Below are 21733 nucleotides of genomic sequence, written 5' to 3'. Positions count from 1 at the left end.
TCATTTTTATGTAATACATAATGAAAAATAAAATCCTATTTCCTCTTGTGAATAGCTAAAGAAGGGGCAATAAGATAGGAGAAGAGAAATGAAAGGCAGTGGAATTGAAATGAATCAGTGGACAGCCCAGGGCCCCAGGATCTGGGCTCTAAAGGTTCCTACTTGGACCCTCAAAGGAAGAGTCATAGGGTAACTACTCCTTTTAGCCCGGGGGAGGCCCCGCTAAGCTTGCTGAGTAAGAAGGAAACGGGGAGGAAGACAGTTGGGAAGACTCAGACCCTAAAGTACTGCTGAACAGACAAAGATTAACAAGCCTTCAAATTCCTGACTATGATGCAGCATAAGAATTATGTTTTATGCCCCAGAGAGAACTCCTTATCAGTGAAATTAATGAAACTTACATTTAAAATAATTAGTATGAATGTTAATGATCCCAAGTAAAGTTTTTAAACAAAATAAGCAAACATTTGGGCCTCAGAATAAGCAAATTTAGTATATGGACATTCACAATTAGAATATAAGTTCATTCTGAGATATTTCTTTACTTTGCAGAAAGTTCCCTTCCCCATGGATTTGCTTTTAAAAACGTGATCTCTTCAAGCACGTGAAGCATGATTTCATTAAACACACATAACCAACTTATAGTGTGTAAATTAGGGCCTTCCTGACGAGGCACAGAACTACCTGCATTTAGTTTAAATATGATCTCTTTAAAAATCTGGAAACTAGGCACCTGCCCTCCCCCAACACCTTTGCTTACCCCAGCTTGTGGAATTGATTCCCTCTGGCTCCGCAGTGAACGACTGAAAGAAAAGCTCGGCTGCCAGGAACGAGGGGCAGCTTGGGTGGGGCATGGGGGCTTTGCTGCCATTGGTTAGTTTTATTTCTTAGGCCCTCCTTCGCTGAGCCTGCCCGCACTGTAGAGGAGGACTGCACCTCTCAAGTTAAATATTATATCTTTTTCAGACTGTTTTGCAGGCCTAAGACTTCTGCAGAGGTGGCGCCCGCCCCTAATCCCAGCACTTCGGGAGGCCGAGACTGGCGGATCGCTTGAGCCCAGGAGTTTGAGACCAGCCAGGGCAACATGGCAAAACCCCATCTCTACAACAAATACAAAAATTAACTGGGCATGGTGGCACACGCCTGTGATCCCAGTTACTCGGGAGGTGGAGGTGGAAGGATCCCTTGAGCCTCTGGAGATGGAGTTTGCAGTGAGCTGTGATTGCGCCACTGCACTCCAGCCTGGGCGACAGAGTGAGACGCTGTCTGAAAACAACACAAAACAAAAGAATTCTGCAAGAACTTATAACAGGTGCATCCCTGGGAGCATTATCCACCATGGGACTAGGCACTGGGTAGCCTGTAAAATAAAGTAAGAGCCGTCTCTGTACCCAGAAAATTTACCATCATTTTGTATTGGAAAGACATGCCCTAGAAAACAATAGAAAGCACGACTGTACGTGATTCGATGCCAAATGACTGCTAGGAATTCTTTTATTAATCCATTCAACAAATATTTATTGAGTAACCACTATTAGCCAGCCACCGTTTTCCATGCTGAGGACACAAAAATGAGTGAGACAGGGTCTCTGCCATCAAAAAACGAACAGACCAGTAAGGAAAGACAGATATGTCAAGAAAGGCTTTGCAGGCCGAGCGCGGTGTCTCACGCCTGTAATCCCAGCACACCGGAAGGCCAAGGCGGGCGGATCATTTGAGGTCAGGAGTTTGAGACCAGCCTGGCCAATACGGCGAAACTCCAGTTCTACTAAAAATACAAAAATTATCTGGGCATGGTGGTGCAGGCTTGTAATCTTAGCTACTCAGGAGGCTGAGGCAGGAGAATCATTTGAGCCCAGGAGGCAGAGGTTGCAGTGAGCCATGATCATCCCACTGCACTCCAGCCTGGATGAGTGAGACTCCATCTCAGTCTAAAATAAAAAGAGGAGGAGGAGTAGAGGGTAGAGGGAGAGAAAGAGAGAAAGGCTTTGCAGAGCTGGTAACACTTATTCTGGCCTAGGAAGAAAGAAAGAAAGCTTTCTATGACTCCCTCTAGATAAAACTTAGGACCCCTCCCTGCACTCTGATTGTACCATGTTGTTGCTGAACCCTATAGAGCACATACCATCTCCTGCTAGACCGTGATCTCCTCAAGCACAAGCTCTCTGTCTTTTTTTTTTTTTCCTTAGACAAGGTCTTGCTCTGTCACCCAGACTAGAGTGCAACGGCACTATCATGGCTTATTGCAGCCTCTAACTTCTAGGCTCAGGTGATCCTCCCATCTCAGCCTCTGGAGTAGCTGGGACCACAGGCATGTACCACCGCACCTGGCTAAGTCTTTTTTTAATTTCTGTGGGGATGGGCGTCTCAATATGTTGCCCAGTCTGGTCTCAAACTCCTGGGCTCAAGCCATCCTCCTGCTTCCCAAGTACTGGGATTACTGGTGTGAGCCACTGCTCCTGGCCAGGTTCTCTATCTTGTTCTTCACTGTATCCCCAGGCTCAAGGCCCACCACAGTATTATTAGGCAATCAATAAATATTTGTCAAATATGTGGAAACAACATCACCACCACAGATTCTGGCTTAGATTATTTGGTATGTAGATGCGGATTCCAATCACCAAAATAAGGACACATTTCTATTTCCCCTGTTCTGCGTGTGTATGTGGGTGCACACGTACACACAGTCCCTCACAGAGTAGATGTGTGTTGTATTCTGGGTCTAGAGCAACTCACTTTACCTCTCTGGGCCTCTTCAGTCTTTCCCACCCTGCCTAATCCTATTGAGGAAAGAGAGAGACCCTCTCATATTGTTTTCTATTGTTTTATACTCAGTACCTGTTTTAAGAAAAAACAATGAAATAAAGCCAAAGACAGGCAGCCCAGCGCCAGGCCCGGAACCAGGCCTGGGTCTGCCTGGCCTAAACCCGGTAGTTAAAAATCCACTCATGACTTAGAAACCAACGTTCCTGACATTGTATAGAAGAACATTGTGAAACTCCCTGCCCTGTTTTGTTTCTCTCTGACCACCGGTGCATGCAGCCCCTGTCACGTACCTTCTGCTTGCTCAAATCAATCACAGCCCTTTCATATGAAATCGTCAGTGTTGTGAGCCCTTAAAAGGGACAGAAATTGTGCACTCGGGGAGCTTGGATTTTAAGGCAGTAGCTCGCCGATGCTCCCAGCTGAATAAAGCCATTCCTTCTACAACTCGGTGTCTGAGAGGTTTTGTCTGCGGCTCATCCTGCTACACTATCTCATAAGATTATCATGAAAATTAAGTAATTTAATACAGAAGAAGGAACTTGGAAAAATATTACATGACTTCGCAATTGTGGAGCACTGTTGTAAGATCTTATATTAATTCAGGAAAATAAGGCACCAGTGTTGAAAGTAAACCTGCTTACAGATATTTTCAAGCTATTGTTCTATATGTCAATATGACTGTGAAGTGTCTCTTGCTCATTCTGTCTTATACATATATCTTATATCTTTTTGTATATTTTTACATACATATATACATGTAAATCTTATATATATGATATACATATAAGATAGAATGTATGCAAAAATATATAAGATTACAAAAGGATATATATCTTATATCTTTTTTTCATTTTTGCCTTATCTGTGTACATACGTATGTATTTATTTTAGAGACAGGATCTCGCTTTGTCATCCAGGCTGGAGTTCAGTGGTGAGATCACAGCTTACTGCAGCCTGAAACTCCTGGGCTCAAGTGGTCCTCCCGCCTCAGCCTCCTGAGAAGCTGGGACTATAGGTGTGTGCCACCATGTCCAGCTAATTTTTAAATTTTTATTTGGTAGACCCAAGATTCTCACTATGTTGCCCAGGGTGGTTTTGAACCCCTGGCCTCAAGTAATCTTCCCACCTTGGCCTCCCAAAGTGTTGGGATACAGGCTCCAGCCACCACGCCCCAACAGTTTTTACCTGAAATAATTGCCACTTCTGGGGCTAAGTCCAAGCATAATGATAGGCACAGATCCTAGTATTCCATTTAGGTGAAACGATGCCAGCGATCACATCTCTGTCTTCTCTCACCCTCTCTCTTCCCTTTTTCTTTCCTTGTAGAAGATGTAAAAACCCATGTCTTCATCTTCTAAGTGCAGGCCGTGGCACTCCTGTCACGTTCCCAAGGGATCCAGATTTCTTTTAAACGCAAATATTGACATAACGCAATTGCCAAGAGGAAGAGATTTAACCTAGCAGGTACCTCCCCTCAATTAACTGACTTGGGCCCCATTGTTTGTTTTTTGCCTTATCACATATAGTTTGATGGATACACTTTTTTAATTTTTTTTTTTTTTTTTTTTTTAGCAGAGATGGAGTCTCACTATGTTTGTTGCCCAGGCTAAAGTTCTTTCTACATGAAAGCATAATTTTTTTTACTTGGATAGGTATTAACCATTAAAACCATCACATTCATAGGAGTGTGTTGCCTAAAATTTGTGTTATAAATACAATTGAAATGTTTTCAAATCTTTATAAGTAATAAAGTTTGCTACTGACTTGGGCCAGAGGCAATGGAAGTTGGAAAAAAAAAAAAGAAAGATCATGGCAAAATAGGTTCCCCTCATGGTGCAGGCCTGGGAAAGCTGAGCAGCTATCACTGCAGGAAAGACACAGAGCTCTACCTGGATTGTTCTCATCTATCTCCCCTGCCAAACTGCCTTAGATCACTGGGAGAGGGGAAAAAACTTGCCACCCTCAGGCCACAGGTGAAGATTCATTGCTGAGAGAAGTGAACAGAAAAAAAATTTTCTACCTCTGAACGAGAGGCAGAAAACTGCCCTGGACAAAGGCCATTAGAGATTTCATATTGCTGACGGAGGGAAGATTGCTGATGATAATGCCCCACCTTCAAGACCCAGGGACACAAGATAATGCCCCACCTTCAAGACCCAGGGACACAATACCTGTGTAAGATTGAGGAGGAGCCTGTAAAACAGAAAGCACTCTCCTCCACACCAGGGTAGCAAGAGTTGAGTAGAAAGTAACAGGCATTTACTTCTGTAAAACGGGCGGGGGAATGTGTGGAGAGGGCCTTCTCTAAGGCATAGGTGCAAAGAAAAGACTTAAAGCTGAAGCTCAAGCAGTTATTGAGAAAAATCTTCATACAAGCCACCAACTCAATTCAACAAATCCAGCTCAACTCCTCACTAGATTGACTCAACCCCAAACACTAAGGATTTAGCTAAAGAAAGCACATGCCTAGCTGATCATGGCAGCTCAAACCTGTAATCGTAGTGCTTTGGGAAACTGAGGCAGGAGTATCACTCGAGGGCAGGAGTTTGAGACCAACCTGGGCAACATAGTGAGACCCTGTTTCTACAAAAAAAAAAAAAGGGGTTAACATTCGCCAGGCATGGTGCCACATGCCTGTAGTACTCGCTACTTAGGAGGTTGAAGCGGGAAGATCCTTTGAGCCCAGGAAGTCCAGGCTGCAGTGAGCCAGGATTGCACTACTGAACTCCAGACTGGGTGATAGAGCAAGACCCTGTCTCAAAACAAAACAAAACAAAACAAAAACACTGATATGATTTGGATCTGTGTCCCCACCCAAATCTCATGTTGAAATGTAATCCCCAGGCCAGGCTCAGTGGCTCACACCTGTAATCCCAACACTTTGGGAGGCTGAGGTGGGAGGATCACTTGAGGTCAGAGTTTGAGACCAGTCTGGCCAACATAGCAAAACCCTGTCGCTACTAAAACTACAAAAATTAGCTGGGCATGGTGGCTGAGGCAGGAGAATTGCTTGAACCCAGGAGACGGAGGTTGCAGTGAGCCAAGATCAAGCCACTGAACCCCAGCCTGGATGACAGAGTGGAACTCTTTCTCAAAAATATATACATAATCCTCAAAGCTAGAGGTGGGGCCTGGGAGGGCGGTGATTGGCTCATGAGGACAGAGTTCTCATGAATGGTTTAGCACCATCTTCCCCTTGTACTGTACGTGAGTGAATACTCATGAGATCTGGTGTGCGGCACCTCCCACTCTCTCTCTTTCTCCTGCTCTGGCCATGTAGGATGAGCCTGCTTCCCCTTTGCATTCTGCCATGATTGTAAGTTTCCTGAGGCCTCCTTAGAAGCTGAACAGATGGCTAACATGATGCTTCCTGTACAAGCTTCGGAACCATGAGCCAATTAAACCTCTTTTCTTTATAAATTACCCACTCTCAGGTATTTATCCATAGCAACACAAGAACAGACTAACCAAAAGCATATGTCCATTTTCAGGAGTAAAAACCATTCATCCCAGTCTCTACTGTTCTACAGAAGATGTCTGGCCTACAACCAAAATACTTATGACAGAAAAAGAAAAACAAGCAAACAAACAAAAAACCACACTATCAAGAGATAATGCAACGACCAACCAGAGATGGATATAATCCATACGTTACATGGGAAGATATATTTATTTTTAACTGAAAAAGTAGGTGTTTTTTATTTTTATAAACCGTTAAAGCAACTTCATTTATTTATTTTTATTTATTTATTTTGAGATGGCATCTTGCTCTGTCATCCAGGCTGGAATGCAGTGGCACAGTCTTGGCTCACTGCAACCTCTGCCTCCCAGGTTCAAGCGATTCTCCTGCCTCAGCCTCCTGAGTAGCTGGGATTATAGGCACCCACCACCACACCCAGCTAATTTTTGTATTTTTAGTAGAGATGGGGTTTCACCATGTTGGCCAGGCTAGTCTTGAACTCCTGACCTCAAGGCTGGTCTCGAATACCTGAACACCCACCTTGGCCTCCCAAAGTGCTGGGATTGCAGGTGTGAGCCACCTTGCCCTGCCTGTTAAAGCAACTTTAAAACTAAGCAGATAGTTTTCCTTATCATTTTTAAGTTTAAAGACTCACAAATGCAGTTAATTATACAAAATTAACTACATGATTTTACTAAAAGTATACACTAAAGCCATCATCATAGCTTCCAAATACAGTTGACCCTTGAACAGCACAGTTTTGAATTGTATGGGTCTGCTTACATGCAGATTGTCTTCTACCTCTGCTGCTCCTCAGATAGCAAGACCAACCCGTCCCCTTCCTTCTCCTCCTCAGCCTGTTCAATGTGAAGACAGTGAGGATGAAGACCTTTAAAATAATCCACTTATTATATGGAGAATTTAAAATAATTAATATTAATATGTTAAAGGCTCTAGTGGAAAAGGAGGAAAATGTGCATAAAGAGATGAGGACTGACAGGGTGCCATGGCTCATGCCTGTAATCCCAATACTTTAGGAGGCCAAGGCAGGCAGATCACTAGAGGTCAGGAGTTTGAGATCAGCCTGGCAACATGGTGAAAGCTCGCCTCTACTAAAAATACACAAAAACTAGCCAGGCATGGTGCCACGTACCTATAGCCAGAGCTACTCAAGAGGCTGAGGCAAGAGAATCACTTGAACCTGGGAGGTGGAGGTTGCAGTGAGCCGGGATTGCACCACTGCACTCCAGCCTGGGCAACAAAGTGAGACTCCATCTCAAAAAAAAAAAAAAAAAGACTGTCAGGAGAGAAGAAAACTATAATAAAGGACCAAATGAAAGTGCTAAAAATAAAAAACATGGTAACAGAGATGAAGAATGGCTCTGACAGTTCATTGGTAGACTCAGTTTAACTAAGAGAATCAGTGAACTTAAAAACAACTGAAGGGGTGGCCTGCCCCTCCACACCTGTGGGTGTTTCTCGTTAGGTGGAACGAGAGACTTGAGAAAAGAAATAAGACACAGAGACAAAGTATAGAGAAAGAAAAGCGGGGGCCCAGGGGACCGGCGCTCAGCTTACAGAGGACCCACGCCGGCACCGGCCTCTGAGTTCCCTTAGTATTTATAGATAATTATCTTTACCATCTTAAAGATAAGGGAGTGGCAGGACAATAGGATCATTTTTAGGGAGGAAATTAGCAGTAAGACATAAGAACAAGGATCTCTGTGACATGAATAAGTTTAAAGGAAAATCCCGTGCCTTGAGATAAACCTTTTAGCAACGTTGTTTCATCCTATCACATGGGGATAAACCTTGGACAATACCTAGCTTTTCTAGGAACAAAGACGCACCCTGCACGCCCAAAATCCATTAAACCTTGAGTTACCACAGCACATGTCTCTTGCAAGGACAAGGTTGGAGGTAGGGTCACAGATTAACAGCATCTCAAATACAGAACAAAATGGAGTCTCTTACGTCTACTTCTTTCTATATAGACACAGTAACAGGCTGATCTCTTTCTTTTCCCCACAACAACTCAAATCCCAGTGTCATGGTGTACATCTATATTCTCAGCTACTTGGGAGGCTGAGGTGGGAGGAGTGCTTGAACCTAGGAGTTCTATCTTCCCCTTTTATCTTCTTTCTGGGACTAAAATTAAATGTACACCAGGCCACTTAATGATACTCCATGAATCTCTAATATGGTGTTCTCTCTCTTTTTTTTTTTTCAGTCTTTTTTTCTCTGTATCTTTCATTTTGATAGTTTCTATTGCTATGTCTTCAAGTTCACTAATCTTTTCTTCTACAATGTCTAAGCTGCTATTAATCCTACCCATGTACTTTTCATTTCAGATGTTGTATTTTTCATATCCAGAGGTTCTATTTCTTTCTTTATTTCTTTTTGTTTTGTTTTGTTTTTGTTTTTGTTTTTTGTTTTTTTGTGATGGAGTCTCACTCTGTCACCCTGGCTAGAATGTAATTGCATGATCTTGGCTTACTGTGACCACTGCCCCCAGATTCAAGTGATGCTGTTGTCTCAGCCTCCCAAGTAGCTGAGATTACAGGTGCACACAACCGCACCCAGCTAATTTTTTGTATTTTAGTAGAGACGGGGTTTCACTATGTTGCCCAGGCTGGACTTGAACTCCTGAGCTGAGACAATCCATCCACCTCAGCCTCCCGAAGTGCTAGAATTATAGGCATGAGCCACCATGCCCGGCCCAGAGTTCTATTTCAAATCTCTTTTTATGTCTTTCATTTATCTCTCCATCAAGCTCATTACTTCCTCTACCTTCTTTAACATAATTTAATATGTAAGGGATGTATTAAAATACCTGTTTTAGTCAGGTGTGGTAGCTCATGCCTGTAATCCCAACACTTTGGGAGGCCAAGGAAGGTGGATCATCTGCAGTCAAGAGTTCGAGACCTGTGGGAAAGAGAGTTTCTGGGGTGCCAGTTGAGTTGGTCTTCCCTGTGTGAGATACCCATGGGAAGCCATGGGCAGCCTCTGAGGAGAAAAGTCTCCTTATTGCCTTCATGTCTTTATGCCTCAAAGGCATAACTGCTCAGCAGCATTCCACAGGTTGCTCAGGGAGGTAACACTTCCTTGAAGCAGTGGAGTATAATCAAACATCTTGACTCCTCCTGAAACCCACTCCAACTCGTTTCAGTCCCAATAAATTAAAGATCTTAAGTAGTTTAGACACGTGCCTTTGTTCAGGGAAATTCACAGAAACCGCCACTGCTATACATCTTATTGAATGACTCACGAGTTCTCCTTCAGTAATTAATCCTTTTCCTCATCCCTTCCTTCCCCTCCCAGCTGCCCTAAGAACAAAGAGCTTGTAAACCAATAAATTGGGCAGAGCCTGAGAGCTCTGGGCCATGAGCAAGCCTCGGATGCTCCGGTCCCCTGGACCCGCCTTTTAAATGCTTATTCTGTCTCTTTCTAACTCCTTTGTTTCCGCTGGACTCAGGGTACCCCCTGGGTGGTGTGGGGCTGGTTTCCCCAACATCTGGCACCCAACATGGGGCTCCCCATGATCTCTACAAATAATCTGGTGAAGAAACACCAAAGTGTGGAAAGTGGGGGACGACTGATGAAGGATACCTGAGTACGTTTTTACTTCAGGCTCTACGGGTAAGTAGGGCACTCGGAGAATTCCAGGGCAACCTCGGGAAAATATGGGTCATCCTGAAAGTAAGTTTGATCTTTGTTCCATCTTGTAGAAAAGTGTTCTCCTTGGTTCCTGGAATATGGAACCATGAATGTAAAATATTGGGACGAGGTCAGATCAGACTTAAAACGAGCACAACAAGAGGGCCACGATATTCCCTTCTCCGCTTGGTCTGTGTGGTCAGCAATTAAAACAGGACTGGAGCACTTCCACACTGAGGAGGAGGAGGAGGAGGAGGAGTTTCAGGATGATATAGAAAAGTTTAATAATCAAGAGTCTGATGATCAGCAAAGTGAACCATCACAGTCTAGTTTAAAAAGGAGGGAGAAACGGGAAGCTATATATGCTAACCTCCAAAAACTTATGAAGGAAACAGTTCCACCTACTGCAGAAACAGTGCCACCTACTCCACCTTTAGGGGAAGGTCTGGAACAGCCACCCCTGCCTCAGCCTTATGAATTTTTGGAACAGGAGCCTGAGACGCGGCTTGCCACTTCCCATTGTTGCATGCCCCACCATTAACTATGGCAAAGGGAAGCTTCAGGCTTGCCCAACAGCCAATTACAGTGAGGGAATGATCCGACCACCTGTTAATTACAGTAGAGGAATGCTGCAAGCCAGCCCAAATACAAATTATGGCACACGGACAATCCAGGCATCCATTTGCCAGGCACAAGAAATTGGGGATTTGGATGCTTGGCAGTTTCCAGTAATTAGTTTGCCAGCTGAGGAGCCCAAAGAACAATGGCTCAGGCATGCTAGGAGCCATTTCCTTTTAAAATATTAAAAGACTTAAAGCAAACTATAGGACAATATGGGCCAAATTCTCCTTATGTTCATTCCTTGTTACAATCTGTGGCTTATAACTGGTGTTTAATACCTATAGATTGGGAGTCATTAGCCTGATCCACCCTGTCCCCCTCTCAATTTCTCCAATTTAAAACTTGGTGGATGGATGAAGCAACAAATCAGGGACACAGAAATGCTCAAGCTCAACCTCCCGTTAATATCACATCTGATCAATTGCTTGGAATCAGACAGGCATGGGGTACTATAGATCAACAGATGGTAATGGGTGATGAGGCTGTTGATCAGCTCAGAAGTATATGCCTAAGAGCCTGGGGAAAAAATCACGACTCTGGTACTACTTACCCTTCTTTTAACTCAGCTCGACAGGGTCCAAGGGAGCCTTATCCAGATTTTATCACCCGTTTGCAAGACATAGCTCAAAAGGCTATTTCAAGGCCAGGCATGGTGGCTCACGCCTTTAATCCCAGCACTTTGGGAGGCCGAGGCAAGTGGATCACGAGGTCAGGAGATTGAGACCATCCTGGCTAACATGGTGAAACCCATTCTCTACTAAAAATACAAAAAAATTAGCTGGGCATGGTGGTGGACACCTGTAGTCCCAGCTACTCGGGAGGCTGAGGCAGGAGAATGGCATAAACCCAGGAGGCGGAAGTTGCAGTGAGCCGAGATCGTGCCACTGCACTCCAGCCTGCGTGACTGATCAAGACTCTGTCGCAAACAAACAAACAAAAAAAAACAATGGTTATTTCGGATTCTCATGCTAGGAAAGTTCAACTGCTTGCTTTTGAAAATGCTAATACAGAATGTCAGGCAGCAATTAGACCTATTAAGGGAAAGGCAGATCTAAATGAGGAAAAAACTTTAAGTGAATATATTAAAGCCTGCGATGGCATTAGGGAGCACTTATATAAGGCCATCCTCCTTGCTCAGGCAATGACTGGACTAAGGGTAACAAAAAACACACGAGTGTTCCCTGGATCTTGCTATAATTGTGGACAGATAGGACATACAAAAAGAGAATGTACAAAGAGCCAAAAAAGGCAAAATTCAGTAGGAAAAAGCAGGGAACCAGGTATCTGTCCTAGACGTAAAAAAGGAAAACACTGGGCTAATCAATGTCATTCAAAGTTTGATAACAGCGGACAGCCCTCACTGGGAAACAGACAGAGGGGCCAGCCCCAGGCTCCAATTCAAAATGGGGCATTCCCAATTCAGGATGGGACATCCCTGACTCCAAATGGAGTGTTCCCAGCCAGTCTGTTCCTGTACAAATGTACAGCAATTGTCCCCCTCCACAGCTAAAAGCAGGGAAATAGATTTATGCTGTACTGAAGCCTTATCCCTCCTTCCAGGGGAGCCTCCTAGGAAGGTTCCAACGGGAGTTTATGGCCCATTGCCAAATGGCACGGTAGGACGTATACTGGGAAGGTTCAGCTTAAATTTAAAGGGAATTCAAGTACATACTGGAGTAGTGGACTCTGATTGCCAGAGAGAAATTCAAATTGTTATCTCCTCCACTGTTCCCTGGCGTGCTAATCCAGGTGACAGAATAGCTCTACTATTGCTTTTACCACATGTTAAGTTAGGAGAAAGCTCAGAAAAAAGAACAGGAGGATTTGGAAGCACAAATTCAGCAGGCAAGGCTGCCTTTTGGGTAAATCAAGTCTCTGACAATAGTCCTATTTGTATAGTCACTATTCAAGGAAAACAATTTGAGGGTCTGGTCAACACAGAAGCAGATGTGTCGATCATAGCTCTTTATCAATGGCCAGAAAACTGGCCTAAACAAAAGGCCCCAGTGGATCTTGTTGGGGTCAGAACTGCTTCAGAAGTTTTCCAGAGTACTTTTATCTTACCTTGTCTTGGTCCAGAAGAACAGAAAGGCACAATACAATCTCTAATTGCATACATTCCTGTTAACTTATGGGGGAGAGACCTGCTTCAGCAATGGGGCACAGAAATTTCAATCCCTTCTCCCTGGTATGGTCAAACTAGTCAAAAAACAATGTCAAACATGGGCTATGTTCCCAGAAAATGTCTAGGAAAACAGGAGATGGGCATCATTGAACCCATACAGGTTACTGTAAAAAATGAGTGCAGTTAAGGATTAGGTTACCATTTTTAGGGGCGGTCACTGATGAGCCTCCAAATTCTATTCCCTCAAAATGGAAGACCCAAAATCCTGCTTGGGTGGAGCAGTGGCTGCTTTCTCAGGAAAAAATGGGGGCCTTACAGGAATTACTCAAAGAGCAATTAAACAAAGGAAACATTGAGCCCACATTTTCTCCATGGAATTCATACCAGTGTTTGTAATAAAGAAAAGAATCCGGTAGATGCCGCATGCTAACCAACTTACAAGCAGTCAATGCAGTCATCCAACCAATGGGGGCCCTGCAGTCAGGGCTTCCATCCTTCACCATGATTCCTAGAGACTGGCCATTAATAATTATAGATTTGAAGGATTGCTTTTTAAATATTCCTCTAGCAGAGTCTGATTTTGAGAAATTTGCTTTTACTATTCCTGCTATGAACAAACAAGGAACCAGCAGCCAGATATCATTGGAAAGTTCTGCTGCAGGGTATGTTGAATAGTCCTATTATTTGTCAAACTTTTGTGGGGAAGGCTATTCAACCTGTGAGAGATCAGTTTCCAATTCATATATCATTCATTATATGGATGACATATTGTATGAAGTCGAAAATCAAGACTGACTTATCCAGTGTTATTCATATTTACAGGAGATGGTAGCCAATGCTGGATTGCTCATAGCACCAGAAAAAATTCAAAGGGCCACTCCTTTCCAATATTTGGGAATGCAGGATCAGGAAAGGGAAATTAAACCCCAAAAGGTTCAAATTCGAAAAGACTCTGAAAACTTTAAATGATTTTCAAAAATTATTAGGGGATATCAATTGGATTCGACCTACTTTGGGAATCCCTACCTATGCTATGTCTAATCTGTTCTCTATTTTAAGAGGAGACCCTGCTCTCAATAGTAAACAAGAACTGACTCCTGAGGCTGCCAAAGAATTACAAATGGTTAAAGAAAAAATACAACAGGCCCAGCTTAATAGGATAGACTCAAGTTTACCATTACAGTTCATTGTGTTCCCTACTCTCCAATCTGCTACAGGGGTTATAGTTCAGAGTGAGGACTTAGTTGAATGGTCTTTTCTGCCTCATAATACTGTTAGAACACTCACAGTATACTTGGACCAGATTGCAATCTTGATTGGGCAAGCTCGCCTTAGAGTTGTTAAACTTTGTGGCTCAGATCCAGATAAGATTATAGTTCCAATGAATAAAAATCAGATTCGGCAAGCCTTTGTTAATTCAGTCAATTGACAAATAAATTTAGCTGGCTTCATTGAAGTTCTTGACAATCATTATCCAAAAAACAAAAATTTTCAGGTTTGAAGCTAACAACATGGGTCCTTTCAAAAATTACCCATAGTGCTCCATTGGAAGGAGCAGTGACTGTGTTTACAGATGGCTCTAGCAATGGAAAAGCAGCTTATGTAGGACCTAAAAACAGAATTATTCAAACTGACTTTCAATCGGCACAGAGGACTGAATTACAGGCAGTTACAGCTGTGTTAGAAGACTTTAAGCAACCTGTAAATATTGTCTCTGATTCAGCTTATGTTGTTCAAGCCACTCAATACATAGAAACTGCACTCATTAAATATGTTGTGGATGAACAACTCTATCAGCTGTTTTCTTCTTTACAAAAGGCAATGTGTGATTGCTGTTTTCCTTTCTATATTGTGCACATTCAAGGACACACTAATCTTCCTGGGCCACTTGTAAGAGCTAACTATCAAGCTGATTTACTAGTTTCCACTGTACTTACTAATGCCCAAGATTTTAACTCCCTAACACATGTTAATGCAGCAGGACTTAAACAAAAATATCAGATTACTTGGAGACAGGCAAAGGACATTGTGCAACATTGCCCTCAGTGCCAGGTACTACAACTGCCACATGAAAGGACTGGTGTTAACTCCATGGGGATTAACCCCCAATATGTTGTGGCCAATGGACATAACCCATGTACCTTCATTCAGGAAACTTTCATAAGTCCATGTTACTATAGATACCTTTTCTCATTTTGTATGGGCAATTTGCGAAACAGGTGAGGCAGCTGCTCATATTAAAAGACATTTACTTTCTTGTTTCACTGCCATGGGCATCCCACAAAAGATTAAAACAGACAATGGCCCAGGCTACTGTAGTAAATCTTTATAAGCTTTCTTCAACAATGGCACATTGAGCACCGTTCTGGAACACCCAATAATTCTCAAGGCCAAGCCATTGTTGAATGGGCTAATCGAACCTTAAAATCTCAATTACAAAAACAAAAGACAGAGAGGGGAACCAGAGAATACTCTACTCCCCATATGCAGCTATGATTGGCTATTACCACTTTAAATTTTTTGATTTTGGCTAGAGATCAGGGTACAACGGCAGCAGAGCAGCATTTGACAGGGCAAAAAAATCCTCATGAAGGAAAACATGTGTAGTGGAAGGACGTCAGAACCAAAACCTGGGAAAAGGGCAAAATCATTACATGGGGTCGAGGGTTTGCTTGTATCTCGCCAGGAGAGAATCAGCTTCCTGTCTGGGCACCCACAAGACATCTCAAGCTGTGCCATGAGCCAGAATCCAAGGAAGAGGAAAAGACCTCAGAACGTCCCTGCACCCCCAGTTCATCAGATGGCTCAGAAGAGCATCTCTGTTGAGCAGATGGAAACCAGTAAAACTCGCCAAGCAACTCCACTGACCTGGGGGCAGAGGAAGAGAATAGCTCACATTGCAGATGAGAACCTGAGGTCTCAGAACAAGCTGCTGACCACCAGTAATCTAATGGTAGCTATGGTGGCAGTAATCTCCTTGGCGGTGAGTCTCTCCATAACTGAGGCAGATCAAAATTATACTTATTGGGCCAACATCCCATTCCCCCACTGATTAGGCCTGTTACATGGTTAGACCCCTCCCCCCCATGGAGGTTTATATTAATGATAGTGTCTGGATGCCTGGACCAACAGATAACCAAGGTCCTACTCATCCAGAGGAGGCAGGAATATTAATGAATGTTTCCATTGGTTATCTCTTTCCTCCCATCTGCCTGGGGCCGGCAACATGATGTTTAAATTATGATAAACAAATTTGGATGGTTTATGTCCCTGCACATAATGGATCAAAAGCCTCTATTCATGCAATCAGTGGGAGAACATTTCAATCTTTGGACACTATTAAATATCTTGAGCACAGCTATGTTATGACACATTGCCAGATTAATAAATTTAAACCTAATAAGAAGCCCTGCCCTAGGCAGGCCACTAAATGGTCTGGAAAGCTAGAGGTGCTAACCTGGGAAGATTGTATTGCAAACAGCACTGCTGTACGGCAAAATAATTCCTATGGAATTGTCATTGATTGCGCCTCTAGGGGACGCTTTGCAGTAAATTGTACTGGACAGTGCGATGATTGTAGAGAGACTCCTTTTGCAAACGACTACCCAGATAATGCACCAAAATTATATAGAAGAATTGAAACAAATTACCCTATTAAGTGGGAGGAGAACAACCCTCCCACTTTTTTGATTGGAACAATCAAAAATGATTGATCCAATTATAAGTCCAGAACATCCAGAATTGTAGAAATTAATGATGACTCAAACCCCAATTTGGATTTGGAAAGGAGAATATAAAACAGAGACCCACAGTAAAAAACTTCAATTTGTTGTAGTCATGACCTCTAATCGGTCAATCCCATTGCAGAGTTGTGTTAAACCTCCTTTTATGTTGGCAGTGGGAAAAATTAATATCCTACCTGACTCTCAAACTGTATCATAACTCAACTGTCATCTTTTTACCTGCATTAATTCTACCTTTAATAAAGATAATAGCGTTTTACTGGTTAGGGCCCTAGAAGGAGTTTGGATACCTGTTTCCCTCAATAGATCTTGGGAGGCCTCTCCCTCCGTAAGTATTATCACTGAAGTACTAAAAGGAATACTTAATAGATCAAAGAGATTCATACTTACTTTAGTAGCTGTGATCATGGGCCTTATAGCTGTCACAGCTGTTGCTGCTGCTGCTGCTGGTGTTGCTTTGCAGTCTTCTATTCAAACTGCGGGCTTTGTGGATAGTTGGCAGAAAAATTCTTCTAAGCTTTGGAATTCCCAAAGCCAAATAGATCAAAAATTGGCAAATCAAATTAATGATCTCCGTCAAACAGTAATTTGGATGGGAGATCAGATTATGAGCTTGGAGCATAGAATTCAAATGCAATGTGATTGGAATACTTCTGATTTTTGTATTACTCATAGCACTTATAATGCCACTGAACACCATTGGGAGATGATTAGATGTCACCTACAAGTAAAAGAAGGTAATTTAACATTAGATATTGCTAAACTGAAAAAACAAGTTTTTGAGGCATCTCAGGCTCATGTCACCATGTTACTGGAGCTGCTGATGGCCTTTCTAATACCAATCCTTTAACGTGGATTACAACCATAGGTGGATCAACAATTGCAAATTTTATTTTGGTTTGTGTCTGTTTGTGCTGTTTGTTTTTAGTCTACAGATGTGGGCAGCACCTTGGGAGAGAAGCCAGACACTGTGAATGGGCCATGATAGCAATGGCGGTTATTAATAAAAAAAAAAAAAATTAATAAAGACAAAAAAGGGGGACATGTGGGAAAGAGAGTTTCTGGGGTGCCAGTTGAGTTGCTCTCCCCTGTGTGAGACACCCATGGGAAGCCATGGGTGACCTCTGAGGAGAAAAGTCTCTTTATTGCCTTCATGTCTTTATGCCCCAAGAGTATAACCGCTCAGTGGCATGCCACAGGTTGCTCAGGAAGACAACACTCCCTTGAAGCAGTGGAGTATAATCAAACATCTTGGCTCCTCCTGAAACCTGCCCCCACCTGTTTCAGTCTGGATAAGTTAAAGATCTTAAGTAGTTTAGACACATGCCTTTGTTCAAGGAAATTCACAGAAACCACCACTGCTGCACATCTTATCAAATGACTCATGAGTTCTCCTTCACTGATTAATCCTTTTCCTCATTCCTTCCTCCCCCTCCCATCTGCCCTACGAACAAAGAGCTTGTAAACTAATAAATTGGGCAGAGCCCAAGAACTCTGGGTTGTGAGCAAGCCTCTGATGCTCTGGTCCCCTGGACCCACATTTTAATTGCTTATTCTGTCTCTTTCTAACTCCTTTGTCTCTGCTGGACTCAGGGTACCTGCTGGGTGGTGTGGGACTGGTTTCCCCAACAGAAACCAGCCTGACCAATATGGTGAAACCCCTGCCTCTACTAAAAATACAAAAATTAGCCGGGCATGGTGGCGGGTGCTTGTAATTCCAGCTACTTGGGAGGCTGAGGCAGGAGGATTGCTTGAACCTGGGAGGCGGAGGTTGCAGCGAGCCGAGATCACACTGCTGCACTCCAGCCTGGGTGACAGAGCAAGACTCCATCTCAAAAAACAAACAAACGAACAACAACAACAACAAAGTGAGACTTCATGTCTAAAAAAAAAGTTTATAAAAACAACAAACCAACCAACTAAAAAGCTAATCACCAACAGCTCAAGTGTACAGTGCTTTCTAGGCCACTTCAAAGCAGGCATAGCAGGTATTAATAAATACTTGTTGGATAATAAATAATAAAACAGAAGGAATAATGCTGTAACCTAAGGATAAGACCTAGGTAGATAGCTTTGAACATCAGGACCTTCCTAGAACTCCTGAGATTGTCCCACATGGGTGACCCCTTCTTTATCTCCAAGTTTAGGTCAGCCCATGTTAACGCAGTGCTACAATGTCATTTAGTGACCTTTGGAGAAAATCCAGAAAATGTATTTAAAATGGAGGAATTACATTTAGAGGAAAGGGAGAGAACCAGTGAGTTGAAAATTCCAACTTTCTTTTCACTGAGCTAATGTTAAGACGATAAATTATCGTGTTATCAGCTAAGGAAGAGAACAGACTTGGAAACTGTCCTGCTTCCAAGTGGATGGTTGAAGAAATCAAAGAATGAAGGAGTTACTTGGACGTCCACCTGCCCCTTCCTTGTTTAGTTCCAACTGGCCTTGGAGTCAGCCAGGGTAAAAAATAGCTGTTATCTAGGGGTATGGAACAGGTTGCCTCTTCAAATCATTTAGATTCTTAGAGTACAATGGACCTTAAGATCTCCCCACTAACCCCAACTGCATTGACTGTGGTAATGCAGGTCATGAAGCTGCAGGAGCTGCCTGGTGGGCATGTCATAATAGGGACCCTCTGCTCTGCTTGTCATGCACTCAGGCTTCAGTGACGATGACAGCCCATCACACACTTCCCACTTCATGGAGACAACACCCAGTCCCTCTCTCCAATCCTAACCTCTCACCCACATTCCTCTCTGCAAAAGCCTGAAGGTTATTTCTGCCTGGAGGATCCACTGATATCTCAGAGTCAATTTGTCCTAAACTCAAACCGCTATTATCTTCTCAGAGGCCATCTCAGAGGTCACCTCTGCCCAAATCCCCTTCCTTCTCCTCCAGGCAGAGTAAAGCATTCCTTACACTTCTGTTTCCTACTAACCCTTTCCTTCTCTGGTCTTGTGCTAGAGCTAAGTATTGAGCCTTTGTGCCCTCTCACCAGAGGGGAGGTTCCTTCAGGGGAGGAGCTTGTAAAGGAAAAAAAGCAGCATGGAGTAGAGTGTGACGGGAAGCATTTTCAGACACGTTGCTGCCCGCTGCAGTGGGTCATACCTGTAATCCTTCTAGCACTTTGGGAGGCCAAGGCAGGAGGATCACTTGAGTCCAGGAGTTCAAGACTCAACTGTGTAAGCTGTGCAACATAGTGAGACCCTGTCTCTACAAAAAATGAAAAATCAGCTGGACATAGTGGCACACACCTGTGGTCCCAGCTTCTACAGAGGCTGAGGTGGAAGGATTGTTTGAGCCTGGGAGGTCGAGGCTGCAGTGAGCTCTGATCATGCCAATAGGCTTCAGTCTGGGCAACAGAGTGAGACCCTGTCAAAAAAAAAAAAAAAAGACACATTTCTTCAACTTCACAATTTTGGATAGGGGTGGCCTTGAATACCAGGCCATCTGAATTACTGGGGGCAGTTAAAACAGTAGATTTAAAGGGATGGTGGTAACAAGTGTTTTCCAAGGGACCGTTAATTTTATATTAAATATTTATATATAAATAAGGGACCCTTATTTTATATTAATGTCTTATATATCCAAGTATAGTTTATTTTTTTGAAAAGTTTTTCATTTCTCATGGAATTCTGTGCTTTTTGACATTTGCCTGTGAAAAGTAAGATATTTTTCTCTCTAGCTTTGTCTCCCATAGCAGGCTCCTTTCCAAGAGATGACACTGAAGGAAAGGTCTGGAAACAGAGGAGGGAAGTTATAAATAGCCCGCAGCACTGGTCTTGGCCAATTCCACCATCAGGTGCTGGAGAGCCTGCTTTTTCAGTAAAGCATTTCTAGACACCTCACCGAAAGATCAACTAAATATTATTTATCTAGCCACAGAAAGCAAAGTGAGAGACAATATGGCAAATCCTAAGGAGCTACACGTGCTCTCTCCTGGTATTGGGGATTCTATTTTCTTTCCTGCCCTCTCTTTACTTTTTTGCTGTTATTTATTTATTTATTAGAGATAGGATCTTGTTCTGTTGCTCAGGCTGGAGTGCAGTGGTGGAACCATAGCTCACTGCAGCCTCAAACTCCCAGGCTCAAGCCATCCTACGTATCCTCCCACCTCAGCCTCCTGATTCACTGGGATTATAGGGACATGCTACCACATCAGCCCTGTCCTTTGCTTTTGTATCATGTTTCTAATTTCTTTCTCTTTCTGATTCTCCTTTTCTCCACCTCCTTCCTTCCCTCTCTCCTCTCTGTCTCTCCCTCACACTACTTCATCTTTTTTTTTTTTTTTCTTTTAGACTGAGTTTTGCTCTTGTTGCCCAGGCTGGAGTGCAATGGTGCCATCGCGACTCACTGCAACCTCTGCCTCCCGGGTTCATGTGATTCTCCTGCCTTAGCCTCCCAAGTAGCTGGGATTACAGGGGCCTGCCACCATGCCCAGCTAATTTTTGTATTTTTAGTAAAGATGAGGTTTCACCATGTTGGCCAGGCTGGTCTCAAACTCCTGACCTCAGGTGATCCACCTGCCTCGGCCTCCCAAAGTGCTGGGATTACAGGCCTGAGCCACCGCACCTGGCCTTCCTTCATCTCTTTTCTACTTACCATCTCTCCTTCTTATACCTTGCAGGGCCCTCCCTGACAAGCTGTGCCACAGGGATCTCTGAGGGAAAGACCGCCTCCAGAAAACCTGTGAGTCCACCTCAGTCCTCTCTGAGCTGAACTGGTGACCCAGACAGCACTAAGGGCAGAGAGCACTGGTCATGTGCTAAGTTCCAGAGCTTCAGTATCAACAACGACCTCCTACAATTATAGCCTTATCAGTCTGTGGAGCTGAATCTTCATTCTCTATTTGCTGAACTTCCTGGGAGACTTTTGGGTTGGGTTCTGATTAGAAAAGTCTGACGTCCAGTATTCTTTACTGATTTATAGTTGGCTAATTATTTTCCATGGCTAAATGTGAAGTGGATGAAGTCTAAGAAAGCTGATGTTGGTCTCCCACTCCTGATCCTCCCCCTAGACCCTCTCATTCTATCCCATTGGTGAAAGTCTACCCTTGTTTGGAAAAAAAGTTATAAGGAAGGAACCTGCCACCAAACTACTTATTATTAAGCATTTCAGGGTTTAATCCGTCTTGGAGTTTTTGTTTTGTTTTACTTTTACAGAAGGAATGGAAAAACCTGGAGTCAGAGGTTCTGTGGGCAAAGGGACCTAGACACTTTGGGGAAAGTATTTAGCTCCCTTGAGCCTTGATTTTCACTTCTGCAGAAGGAGTTATCATCTCCCTTTTTCAGAAGTCTCCCAGGAAGTTCAGCAAATAGAGAATGAAGATTCAGCTCCACAGACTGGTAAGGCTATAACTGT

At 43.3% G+C, this 21733-nt stretch overlaps 1 protein-coding gene and 2 long non-coding RNA genes across 11 annotated transcripts in view; all 3 read right to left on the bottom strand.

Moving 5' to 3' along the window:
- Window positions 1–4126, bottom strand: part of SLC28A2 (solute carrier family 28 member 2) — a 30897-nt gene extending 26771 nt beyond the window's left edge. For 2 of the 9 annotated variants that reach the window (XR_013395544.1, XR_013395543.1), the window contains exon 1: window positions 761–958. Coding sequence is in view for 4 of the 9 variants with exons in the window: in XM_077939336.1 (XP_077795462.1) it covers window positions 761–854 (94 nt within the window). In the remaining 5 variants the exon portion in view is untranslated. Of the gene's footprint in view, window positions 1–760; window positions 963–3951 lie in introns of those variants that run through there. The other 7 variants (XR_013395542.1, XM_077939335.1, XM_077939332.1 and 4 more) reach the window with 7 other exon arrangements.
- Window positions 4127–7757: 3631 nt separating this feature from the next.
- On the bottom strand, window positions 7758–11182 carry LOC144329643 (uncharacterized). The gene is made up of 2 exons (XR_013395253.1): window positions 11055–11182; window positions 7758–9151 (listed from the first exon to the last, which is right to left on the bottom strand). It is a non-coding gene; the product is annotated as an uncharacterized LOC144329643 (long non-coding RNA).
- Window positions 11183–11380: 198 nt separating this feature from the next.
- LOC144329642 (uncharacterized) lies at window positions 11381–21136 on the bottom strand. The gene is made up of 4 exons (XR_013395252.1): window positions 20975–21136; window positions 19627–19744; window positions 16763–17093; window positions 11381–15497 (listed from the first exon to the last, which is right to left on the bottom strand). It is a non-coding gene; the product is annotated as an uncharacterized LOC144329642 (long non-coding RNA).
- Between the last annotated feature and the right edge of the window lie 597 nt (window positions 21137–21733).

This window comes from Macaca mulatta, chromosome 7, assembly GCF_049350105.2.
Source record: "Macaca mulatta isolate MMU2019108-1 chromosome 7, T2T-MMU8v2.0, whole genome shotgun sequence".
Taxonomy (NCBI): Eukaryota; Metazoa; Chordata; class Mammalia; order Primates; family Cercopithecidae; genus Macaca; species Macaca mulatta.
This window is presented reverse-complemented; position numbering and strand designations above follow the sequence as displayed.